A 12,631-nucleotide genomic window follows, 5' to 3' on the forward strand; every position below is an offset into this window, starting at 1 on the left:
AATAATTGTAATACATTGTGTTAGGTGCCATGACGGACATAGGCTCAGAACAGGTGAAAGGGCATCTTGCTCTTTCTGTGACATTAAGGAAGGTTTCCCAAAGGAGATGATGTTTGAACTAAGTGCCATTGGGATTGGTTATTAAGAAGTCCTTGGTGACTTTAATGAGAGTGTTTTCTACTGAAATGAGAGACAAAATCCAGATTGCAGTGCACTGAGAGGTAAATGAAAAATGTAGAAATGGAGACAGTAAATATAGACCACTTTTCCCAGGAAATTGCCTTCTACCTGTTTTTACTTGCTGCCTCTGAAAAGATATAATAAGGAATTTCATATTACATAGCACAATTAAGTGCTAATTATAGCAATGGATTATTTTCTGGGTGTTAGTGAAATAATGGCATTCTACTTGTACAAGCTCAATAACATGAATCCTTCCATCAAGAGCCTCAGTACTTGAAGGAGGGCCATATCTACACCTTTGTATTATGAACATCTTTGATTCCCAATTCTATTTCTTTTTTCTACTCTAGAGCTTCACAGTCTCAATTGCCAAATACACCCAGATGAAATTTTCTCTTTTCTTCCTCTCTTCTATCTTTCTTATAAATTCTCCTTATACCTCTAACCATATATCTTCAAGGGATTCAAATATTTTATCATCCATACATTATCTTTCTAATGTTAAATATTATTAACTGAATAAACACCAAACTTCTTAGAGCATTTAAGGCCCTTCAGACTTTTGTTCCAACCTACTTTCTCAGCTTTTATCTTTCTGTGACCTCCCCTTTCATGCTTCAGTGTCACCTTGGGCTCTATACACCCTGAACTTTCTGGCTTCCAATTTCTTACACTGTTAACTCTACCTGGAATTGTCCCTCACTGCAATCTCATATCTAAATCCTAGATCCTGTCTGACATTTATGGTTTTACTCAGTTGCTCAGTTGTCATATTCTCTATAAAAGCCCTTTTTTTTTTTTTTTTTTTTTTTTTTGAGACAGTGTCTTGCTCTGTCTCCCAGGCTGGAGTGCAGTGGCATGATCATAGCTCACTGCAGCCTTGACCTTCTGGGCTCAAGTGATCATCCTACCTCTGGCTCCTGAGTAGCTAGGACTACAGGTGTGCACCAACTTCCTGGCTAACGGTTTTGTTTATTTGTCGTTTATTTGTTTTCTCCATAGAGATGAGGTCTCTCCATGTTGCCCAGGCTGGTCCTGAACTCCTGAGCTCAAGCAATCCTCCCACCTCAGCTTCCCAAAGTACTGGGATTACAGGCATGAGCCACCGCACCCAGACTTTTTTTATCTTTCTACATATAAATAACATTTCTTCTCAACTCTTACTATTTTATATGTGCTTCCTATGTCTTTCATTCATTCATTCACTTATTCGTTCATTCCACAAACCTGTGTTGGGCACCTACTATGTGTCAGAAACTAAACTGGCCATTTTCTCTTTTTCTTCTAATTATTCATGTGTTATCTCATCACTCCTATCACATTATAAATTCCTCCAGATCAAGCATCATCTAACAGAACTCCATAAATAGCTAACACAATGCTTTACCCATGTTTTCAACAAATGTGCTGAATGTGTTAATGAAGAAATTAATCTCAAATGGAGATTCATCCCTGAAATTCTGTAAGGCAAAGATAGCACCCAAATCATTTATCCTCCCTGCCATGAATTTCCCTCCTGCCATTATCTGCAAGAATACTGTTTGACAACTTCTCAGCTTAAATGTCTTTATATGGCATTTTTTAAAATGGCATTTATCTTCCTTATATTTATTCTCTTAACCTCTTCCCTGACCTCAGCTCTGTCATTCCACTGAAAGATGCTGCAAGTTATAGTATTAATCAAATTCTTCCACTTTATGTCCATTACTACCTCACTTAGCTGGTGACCATGCTACAATTTCTTTCTAAAAAGATTCACTCAGCCCCAGTGACTTCCTTCTTTCAATCGACACTACATGTGTTTTCTTTGAACATAGACTCAGATTATATGCCTTTCCAAATTTCTTCTCTTCCAACACACATTTTAAAACTTTGTAATATGGCCGGCCACAGTGACTCACGCCTGTAATCCCAGCACTTTGGGAGGCCGAGGCAGGCAGATCACTTGGGGTCAGAAGTCCAAGACCAGCCTGGCCAACATGGCAAAACCACTTCTCTACTAAAAATACAAAAATTAGCTGGTCATGGGGGTGCACACCTGTAATGCCAGGTACTCAGGAGGCTGAGGCACGAGAATTGTTTGAACCTGGGAGGTGGAGGTTGCAGTGAGCCAAGTTCACACCACTGCACTCCAGCTTGGGCCAACAGAGTGAGACTCTGTCTCAAAACAAAACAAAACAAAACAAAACAAAAAAACTGTATAATACCAACACTAACACACTTTCATTTCTTTCCTAATCCCTTATCTTCTATTTGTCAACAACCTTTAGCTTAAAATGTTAGTCACCTCTGGAACATTCTATGTGTTCACTTCCACCAGCATAGTTTACTATTACTTCAGCTTTCTAGAACCCAGTTCGTAATCCATTTCCAGGAGAGTTTTTTGATTAACCTAGATTTGTGTATCACTACACTTAATTGTTCAATTACTATATATTGTTTAACTACTATAGTAATTTGAAATAAATTTGTATTCAACTTTCTCTCTGTAAGAGTACTCCATTATGGGCATTATCTAATCCAAACTGGGCAAACTCCAATAGCAATCCTGTACACTGATCTATATTCTAAGTGTGAAGATTTGCTCTTCATGATGATGTTAATCTGTGTTTCCTAGTCTTGAGAAATGGATTTTAAGCTGGGTTTTAGAGAGCTAAAGTGGTAGTAAGCTGTGCTGGTGGAAGTGAAGATGTAGAATGTTCTAGAGGTGACTAACATTTTAAGCTAAAGATTGTTGGCAAATAGAAGATGAAAGAATAGGAAATAATTCCAATATCTTCAACTCTTCTAGCATTACAATATGTAACCAAATGATCTTAATTGTCTAGTCACAAAGTTTACAAAAAATAAATTCTGCCATAACTGTGACTCAAATATATGCGAATGCATAAAATATGGGTAAGAAAGTGAATTTGAGGCTTGAACACAGGTAATTAAGAGGATATTGTAAGAATTACCAGGACTTGATGGCTAAGGACTCAGGTTTAGAGTATAATAAGGAAAGGTCTTCTGCTTCTGGCTATGACAGAGTCGCTAGAATCAGATGAATTCATCCACTGAGAATAACTATAAAACTTGAGAACAACCATAAAACTTGGACAAAATACAAAGCAAAACAAAACAAAATCTGAAAGCTGTGTAGAACAACTAGTGCAGCCAGGACCTCAGGGACCAAGATCCTGGAGAGAAGGAAAACATATTGAAGTGAGTACTGCTCTGAGTACAGCTGTTTCGCCTTGGAATGTTTGCTGATTCAAGGCTTGGGGCATAGAGGCATAAAAAATGGCGCATTCTTGAGCCTGTGGCAGTTGTACTGGGCTGAGGAAACCAAAAATGGAGTTCAGAGGTAAATTAAGCAATTATTACACGAGGGGCCAAGATCTAGAGAAAAGTACTATGGACAGTTAAAACCAACATTCTATGTACATTTTTCCTTCAAGGCATTTTCTGATATCCAGCAGGCTAAACTCAAGACAAGACACAGAAAAAACAAGTAAAAAAATACCTATTAGGAAGTTTAAAAACTGGGGAGAGAATCTGTCAGTTCCATGATTCTGAGGAGACAAAAGTTGGAGTGCAAGTCTCACCAAAGAGGAGAAACTCAGCTTTTGATTCACACCCTGGAAAATCTACATCATAAGAGTAAGGACAAATTATAACTAGATTAGCCTCAACTATACCAAGGTGATCTTCTCAAACTCTCAAAAAAATTAAAATCTCTGTAGAAAACAACAATATCAGCTAGAACCCCCACTATTTTCATACACAATATTTATCATTCAACTGAAAGTTATCAAACATGGCAGACATTAAAACTAAATTACCAAAAACCAACACAAACAAAAAAACAGAAAATAGAAACAAATCCACATGTGATTCAGATATTGCAGTTATCAGACATGGACTTTAAAATCATTATAATCACTGTAATCAAATATGCTCAAAAGTGGATTTTAAATGGAAATTTTTAAAAAATTAAATGGAAATCTTAGAACTGAAAAATATAAGAACTAAGTTAATAATTCAATAGATGGTTTTAGTGGATTAGACCTAGCAGAAAAGTGAACTCAGGAACTGAAAAGGAAATTCAGAAACTGAATTTCCTGCAAAGGAAATTTTCCTGAAAAGGAATTCAGGAACTGAAAGGCCAATGGAAAATATCCAAATTGAAGAAGAGAAAGAAAAAAAGATGAAAAACCTATAAAACATTGTAAAAGATACATAGAACATAGTAATAGACTTAGTGTGTGTAATTGGGGTCCCAGGACAGAAGGAAAATGGGATAGATAGAATCAATATTTGAAGAGATATTGACCAAGAATTTTCTAAAACTGATGAACAATATGCTACTGAAACATGAGATTCTAAAAACCTAAACACACACACACACACCCCTAGGCACATCATAGTAAAACTGCTAAAAAAAACAAATACAAATAGACAAACCTTCAAAATAACCAGAGAGACAGCTCCACTTCCACTTAGGATGTAGAAAACCATAAGAAAGTGTCACTCACACCTGCCTAAGAATGAGGAAAATAAATTATTATGTATAAAATCATAACTTTTTAGCCTATCAGAGAGTTGAGATTACAAAGCAACCAGGTGAATTAAATTCCAAAGAAGACTGGGTCCCTCTGAGGAGAAATGAAACACACTAATTGTCTCATTTTTTGGCAGAGCATGGAAGAAAGAGGCAGTAGCCATAAAGTGGGTAAGCAGGAAAGAAAATGTTAACAAAACCATAAAGGGACCCGTGGACTAGCGTGACAGTTCAGAATCCCTGGAAGTCCCAGAGCACAGAGGATGTTTGCCCACACTCACCAACACTTTTTCATGGGCCTCCAACTGGGTACTTACGAGAAAAATTGAGAGTAAAGCGGGGACCTGAGAGAGTCTTCTTTTTGATGGCAGATTTCTGCAGGGCCTGCCAAGGTTTGAGGCTAGAGCAGGAGTGCCTGGAGAAGCACACCCAAGGTCCAGACCTCTTGAATACAGGTTGGTGAATGGCCACAGCTATGAGCAGGTATCCATCTAGGAACAGGTATAAAACCCACCTACACTCTGGGTCCTCCACTGATTAGAGGCAAAGAGCATCTACCAAGTGGAGAGAGGCAAGAAATCTGCCCATACACCGGATCTAACCCTGCTTTAACATGAGGCAAAAGCTGTCTGCACAGGAAGAAGGGCAAGAACCTATGCCTTAGGCCTAGGTAAAGATTGGTGACATTTAGAAAGGTTCAAGAAACTCATACACACCGAAGACACTCCAGTACAAGGTAGAATTTGGAGGAAGGGGCAAGGAACCTGCCTGTGTGTTTTTACGTTTTTAGAATCTCATGTTTCAGTAGCATATTGTTTATCAGTTTTAGAAAGCCTGCACTGAATAGGAAGCAAAGATCATCTGCTGGAGGATGCTTAGGTGTACAGGTCTTGCCTAAAATCAAGAAGAGAGCAGGAGAACTGAGAAACTCCTCCCCTTCCCCCACCAGAAGCCTTGTGTCTAGTAATAGGTAACAACAGCCATCTACTGTTGGAGAAAGAACAAAAGCATGGAAAGGATGGAGCAGGGAAAGAGGAAAGAAACAACAACCACTCTCCAGCACTCCAGGTCTTACATTAACCACAAAATAGGAGCAGCCCAGCCCACCACCGGAGGGATTTCAAGTCTGTTGTACACTGAAAATAACCATGGCTACAACAAAACCCAATTTACCGCAAATGCTGACTAAATCGACTAACAGCCCCATGCTAATAGCTTGATGGAAGGATTGATATTCCCACTTTGAACATTTGCTTCAGTGTCTTCTCTTCTTCTACACAACATACCTGGCATTTAATTAAAAAAAAAAAGACACATTTAAAAATGTTAAAAGACCTATGTGAAAAGATAAAATAGTCAGCAGAACCAGACCCAGATGTGACTCAGAAGTTGGAACGACTAGAGGCTACTAGAGACTCAAGAAAGAAACAACAAAAAGAATAAAATGACATATGGCTTTCCAAAGAGTAGGAGTAAGTCTGTCTTCTCAGAGAAACAGAAGACAGAAAAAACGAAATAGCATCTTTAAAGGGCTGAAAGTAAAACAACAGCAACAACCTGGAATTAAATTCCCAGCAAAAAGTGAGAGAGTATCACAAGCAGAGCTCCACTAAAAGAAATCCTAAAGGAAGTCGAGTAGGCAAAAGGAAGGTGGTCACAGATGGATCATACTGACAGAGGAAAGAATGTATATACCAGGAAGGATAAATATGTGGGATAAAGCAAATGAACATTGACTGCATTTTAAAAATAGAATACATGAAATAAAAAGTTCATTTTATTCAAAACAAACATATCTATTGTAATTGAAAGTTGAATGACTAGAGCTAAGTAAATAAAGCATAAGTTTGAGGAAAATGTATATCCAAGTGGTCATCTCGTATACACTTGAAGCTTCAATGTTGAGAAGCTCAGTATTTCCTGAGGTGACCTACTCAATCTAAAACCATGTTATGGATGTCTTCATATGAGCTGTAATCTGTAAGTCTCTAATTTCTACCCTCTGGCCCTAATTGTACCCTCTATACTCACATACAATAAATGGTTCTAGTCTCCCTCACATATGCTTGAAATAACTGTAATATCCTTCAACTGTAACAGAAATATTTTATTCTGTGGCCAAACATCCCCATTCTAAACCATCGTTCACAAGGCATGATTTAGTTCTCATCTATATTCACAATCTCCTAAAGGTCTTGCTTTTTCTGTGTTTCTCTATTTTTCTTTTTTCTTTTCCTTTGTGTGTGTGTGTGTGTGTGTGTGTGTGTGTGTTGTTTTTTTTTTTCTTTTGTATCAGGGTCTCTCTTGTCACCCAGTCTGAAGTGCAGTGGCATGATCATAGCTTACTGCAGCCTCCAACTCCTGGCTCAAGTGATCCTCCTGCCTCAATCTCTGAGTAGCTGGGACTAGGCACATGCCACCGTGCCCAGCTAATTGTATAAAAAAATTTTATAGAGGCAGGGTCTCACTTTGTTTTGCAGGCTGGTCTTGAAGTCCTGGCCTCCAGCAATCCTCCCACTTCAGCCTCCCAAAGTGCTGGGATTAAGGGTGTAAGCCACCACCATGCCTGGCCTATAGTTCTCAAAGAATAAGTCCTAACATATGAAACATGACCCTGTGTTGACTAGTGCATTCTTGCTTTCCCCATTTCATGTGTGCAGCCTGAGATGACATTATCTTTTCTAAGGGAGGAAAAGCATGCCAATTATTCCTGTATAATTTCTAATTTTACCTCTGTGAAAACTCTGGCCTCAAGAGGTTAGAACTTAACTGCACTCACTGGAAGCTTGTTGTTCAGGAACATTAGACTAGAAATGTTGTACAGACAAGATTGGCCAAAGAGCATCTGGAGGGTATTTTAACAGATAATGGACAGTATTATGGACTAAAATTGTGACCTCTGTAATGTTCAGAAAATAGAGATTGGGAATGGGAATTATTGACAGGGCATATTAATCAACTGGAGATATATGGGCAAGAAGAGAGAAAAGTCAATGATGACTATAATTTTTCAAGCCTGAGTGACTAAGGGTTTGAGAGAAATATAAAAGTCAGGAGGGATGCCCTGTTACTGAAAGAAATGTGTTTCTTTAATTTAAATATATTAAATAATCATGGAAACGCCTTGCAGACCGGTATAGAAATCAGAAGGGAGTTTTGTTCAAAGAGCAGGGGTTAACTTTTAGTGTGCTGTGTGATAATTCAAGCCATGAAACAAAGGAACGAAAAGCATGTCAATGTTCTCACACCAGACCATTAGAGGCATATCTATAGTTGAATAAGTTGGGTTTGTAGCTTGTTGCAAATAAGGGAGACTACACATCATGGAGAATTGTGAGGCATTTCAGTAAGAGGGTGTTAGAAAGGACATTAGAGGATTGGGGCTTGTGTTAGGTTATTCAGGGGAGAGTTCAAGATAGTGGGACTTTGGCTACAGCTGTAATTTGTAAATAAGCAACAGTTACTCTTATTAGCTGGGGTGAGGGGATGCTTGCTAGAATTGTAGTTTACATAGTGATCTTGTTTTCATCTGTGCTTAGACAAAATTACAAAGTGATCTTGGTTTTGTCTCACTTCACTCTGGTTATAGAGTGGCCTTGTCTGATGTTGGTGTTCAATAAAATCGTTTGGTGGGTATGTTTGCTTCAGAGAGGAGACAGGACTCCTTCTCATCCACGACCTTATGGAGGATACATTGGTATAGGAGTAGAAATGTTCAGTTGGGATAAGGGTAGGTGAAGAAATAGATGACAGGTAAAATCATCTCTCTCTCTCTTTTTCTTTTTCTTTTTTTTTTTTCTTTTTCAGTGAAGTTAGAAACAAGGTCATCAGTCAAGATTGGGAAGAAAGGGAGATGAAAAAGCCTGGAGAAAGTTTAACTCATCTAAGGGGCTGTTTAGTGAATCAACAAAAGATGCCATTTTCTATTAAGTCATCTATTTTATTAAAGAGCTAAATGCAACGGTTGCTATATATCATGAATTTATGAAAGATTTAGGAGTGAGAGTTCTTTTTTTTTCTCAAAAAAAAAGAGATAGATTACCATCTTTTTATATAGTAGTGGTACAAACCTTTTATTTGAAATACCCATGCTAGGGTAAATATTCATTGATACAAATAATTGATAACCTTTATTTTGGCTTTTGGACTGTGTCTCTCAAAGGAAAAAAAAAATCTTGCTGTTTTCAAAAGTTAAATAGAACATCAACCAGGGACCATGGCCATCCAGAAGACTGAGTTCCATAAAAATGGACTCCCCACTCCCACTTGAATCCTCTGTTTTTGTGTATCTAAATAAATAGACGCCTTGCTCATTCCTGGTATTAGTTGTGATTGAGAGATAACTCACTTAACGGCAGCAGCAGCAGCAGTTTCTGTGCATGCTATAGCCCATGCTCTTGTGAGCATCAAAAGATGAAGCCTGATTAACCATTTTGAAATCTATCGGATGAGAAGTCCTTACAAAACAACTTTTATACGCTTTAATTAAAAACGTGTTCCGGCAGCTCAGAGCTGAATGGGCTTCAGGGGGAGCAGGGCTGAGCCCGTTGCTATGACGACACCAAATCTTTTCACGCCTGGCCCTTCCTCAGCACACTCTGTCTAGCTCTCTCCGGCTATTAATTTGCCTCTGTCCCAGCTCTCACTCCCTCAGTCCCCTGGGCTGTGAGTCTATACATGACCTAATACCTTTTGCTGCTTCTATGGTACTTCCGTTTCTCTCATCTTTTCATCACTTATATTTCCTTGGGAATCTCTGTTTTCTGTTCCTCTTGAAAACAAGTTACCCGCCTGAGTTAAAAACACTTAAAAATGTTATTTCAAAGCATGGTAATCATTGTTTATTATCTCTAATGATAAATTCAATTGTAAGGGTCTTGCATATAGTTGAGAAGAATCTTACTATGTTCTACATTTTTTTATATTTCAGGTTGAACACTGGCTACTACATCACTCTTTCTGTTGCTGAGGGTAAGATGAAAATAGGAAGGAGTCTGTTATACTCTGGGAAAGTTAATTTGTGCTTAGTGTTAAAATCTCAGGTTATTCCACAAACAACATCACCTGGTAACAACTGTAAGTGAACATAAGACTTTAAAATATGTGTTTACTACAAATCCTGAAAAAAAAAAGCAGACCTTACTTTATTTAAGAAGGCTCTTTGGATATTTTAAGGTAGTACTCATTGTACAGGGAATTAAATAAAACTCAACACTGTCACTTGCTATATCATATGAATCATCAAGAATTGGATAGAACTTTCTCCTCTCAATACACCGTAGCAAATTGGAAGGAAGCTGATATCTGTGCAATCTTGTATTCAATTGATGTATATAAATTATACTATTATTACACAACTTCTCAATGTCACTCTTTGACTCATCAGAGACCTTACAATCTTTCATTTTGCTTACAATTCTCATTCTCCCTGTTCACCTATTCTATTTTATAAGATGAGATAGGTGAATGGAATGCAGTGGAGATCATTTCTCAATATTTCTCATTTCCTCTCTCTCTGCTTACCTCACAATCTGTTCTTGCTATGGTTATGCTTCTAAAGTGAATTATCTGTCAGACTAAAGGAGCATTTCCTTCCGAATTGCCTGACTCAGTGTAAATGCTGAAGTGTAAAAGACAGGTGCAGACTCAAGGGTTAAGCCTGGGCCTGGCTTTTCACTGTCCAGAGGGCGGGCTACTCCTTTGGCGCATTGGGAGCCCAGAGTCTGGTTTTGAGTCTAGGACGCCAAATCGTAATGCAGTGCTCCAGCTCCAGCTTCTGAATCTCTGCAATTGAAATATAAAAGTTTTACTTCTCTTTGGAAGTTTTATAATGAACTGCTTTGGCCTATTTGCTGTTGAAAACTCTGACATAATACATTCCTGATAGGACACATGTAAACCTCTGGGTCACAAGGAAAAAACACTCTGAAATCTCTCCAGTAAGAAGAACTGTATTCTCAATGAACCAACTCCCAATTGGCTTCGAGTTTTTCTTTCTTTTAATTTAAGAATTTACCATATTTTAAGAAGTTGAAGTCCTGTGATGTCTTATCATAAATTATACTTAAAAGGCAAAGAGGCTTCATGACTTAGCATTTGGGTGACATCTCACAAATGGATCAAGTCTCATGTTTATAATGCTGGTATCATTCAAAGGAATTTGGAGATTTAAATTTATTATTTCCCTCTCAGTATTAAGAATAGAAAAGCAAATGCTTAATACATATTAAAGGAAGTTTCCCACCTGGGCGTTTTATTTGGATCGATCTTATGTAGGAACTAAATAAAGTAAGTGTGTATAGACTGGCTGAATAAATGAAGAGACAAGCATTCAGGTATCTGAAACAGGTTTGAGAGCTAATAAAAATGGATCCTCAAAGAGGCATATTTAAAATACAAGACAATTTTACCTTAATAAATAACCAAGAAAATACTCAGTTGGCAAAATGTTTTGCACCATGAATATAATTTCTCCAAGAAACTCAGGAAGTGGAAGGGAGTCCTTCAATTCTTGACATTTAAATCTATTCAAACCATGGCTTGGGAATATTCTGAGGAGAATAATCTTTAAGATGAGTGAATTAGAAGACATAAAGAGTCTTTTCCATCACCATTTTCCATGGCTTCCTGATTCATGATTCAAGGCTGAAATGGGCATTGGGGTTGCACTTTAGATAATACTGAATTTTCATTTCTGTTGAAATGCTTCACATCTTCTTCCTTCCTAATTCTGTTCCATGGCCAAAGACATCTACATGAAAATCACAGTAGCTTTTGTTTAGTAATTCATCCATCCTATGGGGCCCTGCTCACCTGAAGCCACATAATCCTTTATGTGTGCTCAGACACTAGATAAATTGTTTATGTGATAAACCACAGGCCTGTCCTCTATCTTCTGTGGTCAGGTAGACTATATGTCAGAATTAAAGCTTTTGTGGTGGTTGTTTTGAACATATTGTTATGCAGGGAATAGTTCTTACCCTGGGTCCTGAGTCCTCTGACGTCCTCAAAATATCATAAAAATAAATTCTTAATAGCTATACCTACATATAACTTATTCTGATTATACATATTATGTTAAACTCTTATTCAAATTGTTAATATGTAAAATCTAATTCACTGCCATCTTTACCCTGTATAAACATCTTTCTCTTCCCAGTATTTCTAAGCATGTGACAATGAATATGCAAAGGAAGCGCAGCAGTCCACCAGGTGTGGGATGTGTGTGGCACAATTCAAGACAAAGATTAAACCTCCACTTGATGTTGCAAAAGAGATTTTATAAAAGGTGACTGAAGTAAGTCACCACAGTGTAAATGATCCAGCCACCAAGATTCAAACCTATTTTTAATAAGTTAATAAAAAATGGGCTAAGGGTCCAAAAGAGAATTCATTCATTTTTTGACAACCTGTAGAATCCAGAGTTTAAAACTCATCTAAAGAATAGAATTTCCCATACACTTCTTTATTAGGCACTCAGAATATCTGCAAGGTAAGTGTTTTACATCCTTTCTGAGGTAAATGAAAACTATAAAGACTTCACAAAAGTAAATATATATTTTAATGTAAATTACATTCAGGATGCTGCTCTATAAGACGAAGGGGAAGAAAGAAAGCCTGGAGCGAAGAACTGAAGTCTTTTAATCTTACATACTGGAGAGGAACCCCCAGTGTTGAGGCCTCAACATTGAAGGTTGTAGTCAGAGTCAATGGGTTAAATTTGTAAAGGTTACTCTATGCTGAAGAGAATTAAATAATTAATCCCTTATCTCCTGATGAAAATAATGCCTCGCTGAAAGTCAAATCTGAAACACTTCTCTCGGTTGACCTCAAATCAGCATATTACTCAATTTCTTGCTTCCTTGCTTTCAGGAAAGTTGTATAGATAGGAAATTCTTGTGGATG

At 37.6% G+C, this 12,631-nt stretch overlaps 1 protein-coding gene across 6 annotated transcripts in view; it reads left to right on the forward strand.

Annotated features, from left to right (window-relative positions):
• MIPOL1 (mirror-image polydactyly 1) overlaps positions 1–12,105 on the forward strand; it is a 406,056-nt gene extending 393,951 nt beyond the window's left edge. For 3 of the 6 annotated variants that reach the window (XM_063651560.1, XM_063651561.1, XM_063651564.1), the window contains one exon: positions 9,657–9,825. In XM_063651560.1, coding sequence (XP_063507630.1) covers positions 9,657–9,810 — 154 coding nt within the window. In that variant the 3' untranslated portion in view covers positions 9,811–9,825. Of the gene's footprint in view, positions 1–9,656; positions 10,955–11,885 lie in introns of those variants that run through there. The other 3 variants (XM_054448527.2, XM_063651559.1, XM_054448523.2) reach the window with 3 other exon arrangements.
• The last annotated feature ends 526 nt before the right edge of the window (positions 12,106–12,631 follow it).

Source organism: Pongo pygmaeus, chromosome 15 (assembly GCF_028885625.2).
Source record: "Pongo pygmaeus isolate AG05252 chromosome 15, NHGRI_mPonPyg2-v2.0_pri, whole genome shotgun sequence".
Lineage (NCBI taxonomy): Eukaryota > Metazoa > Chordata > Mammalia > Primates > Hominidae > Pongo > Pongo pygmaeus.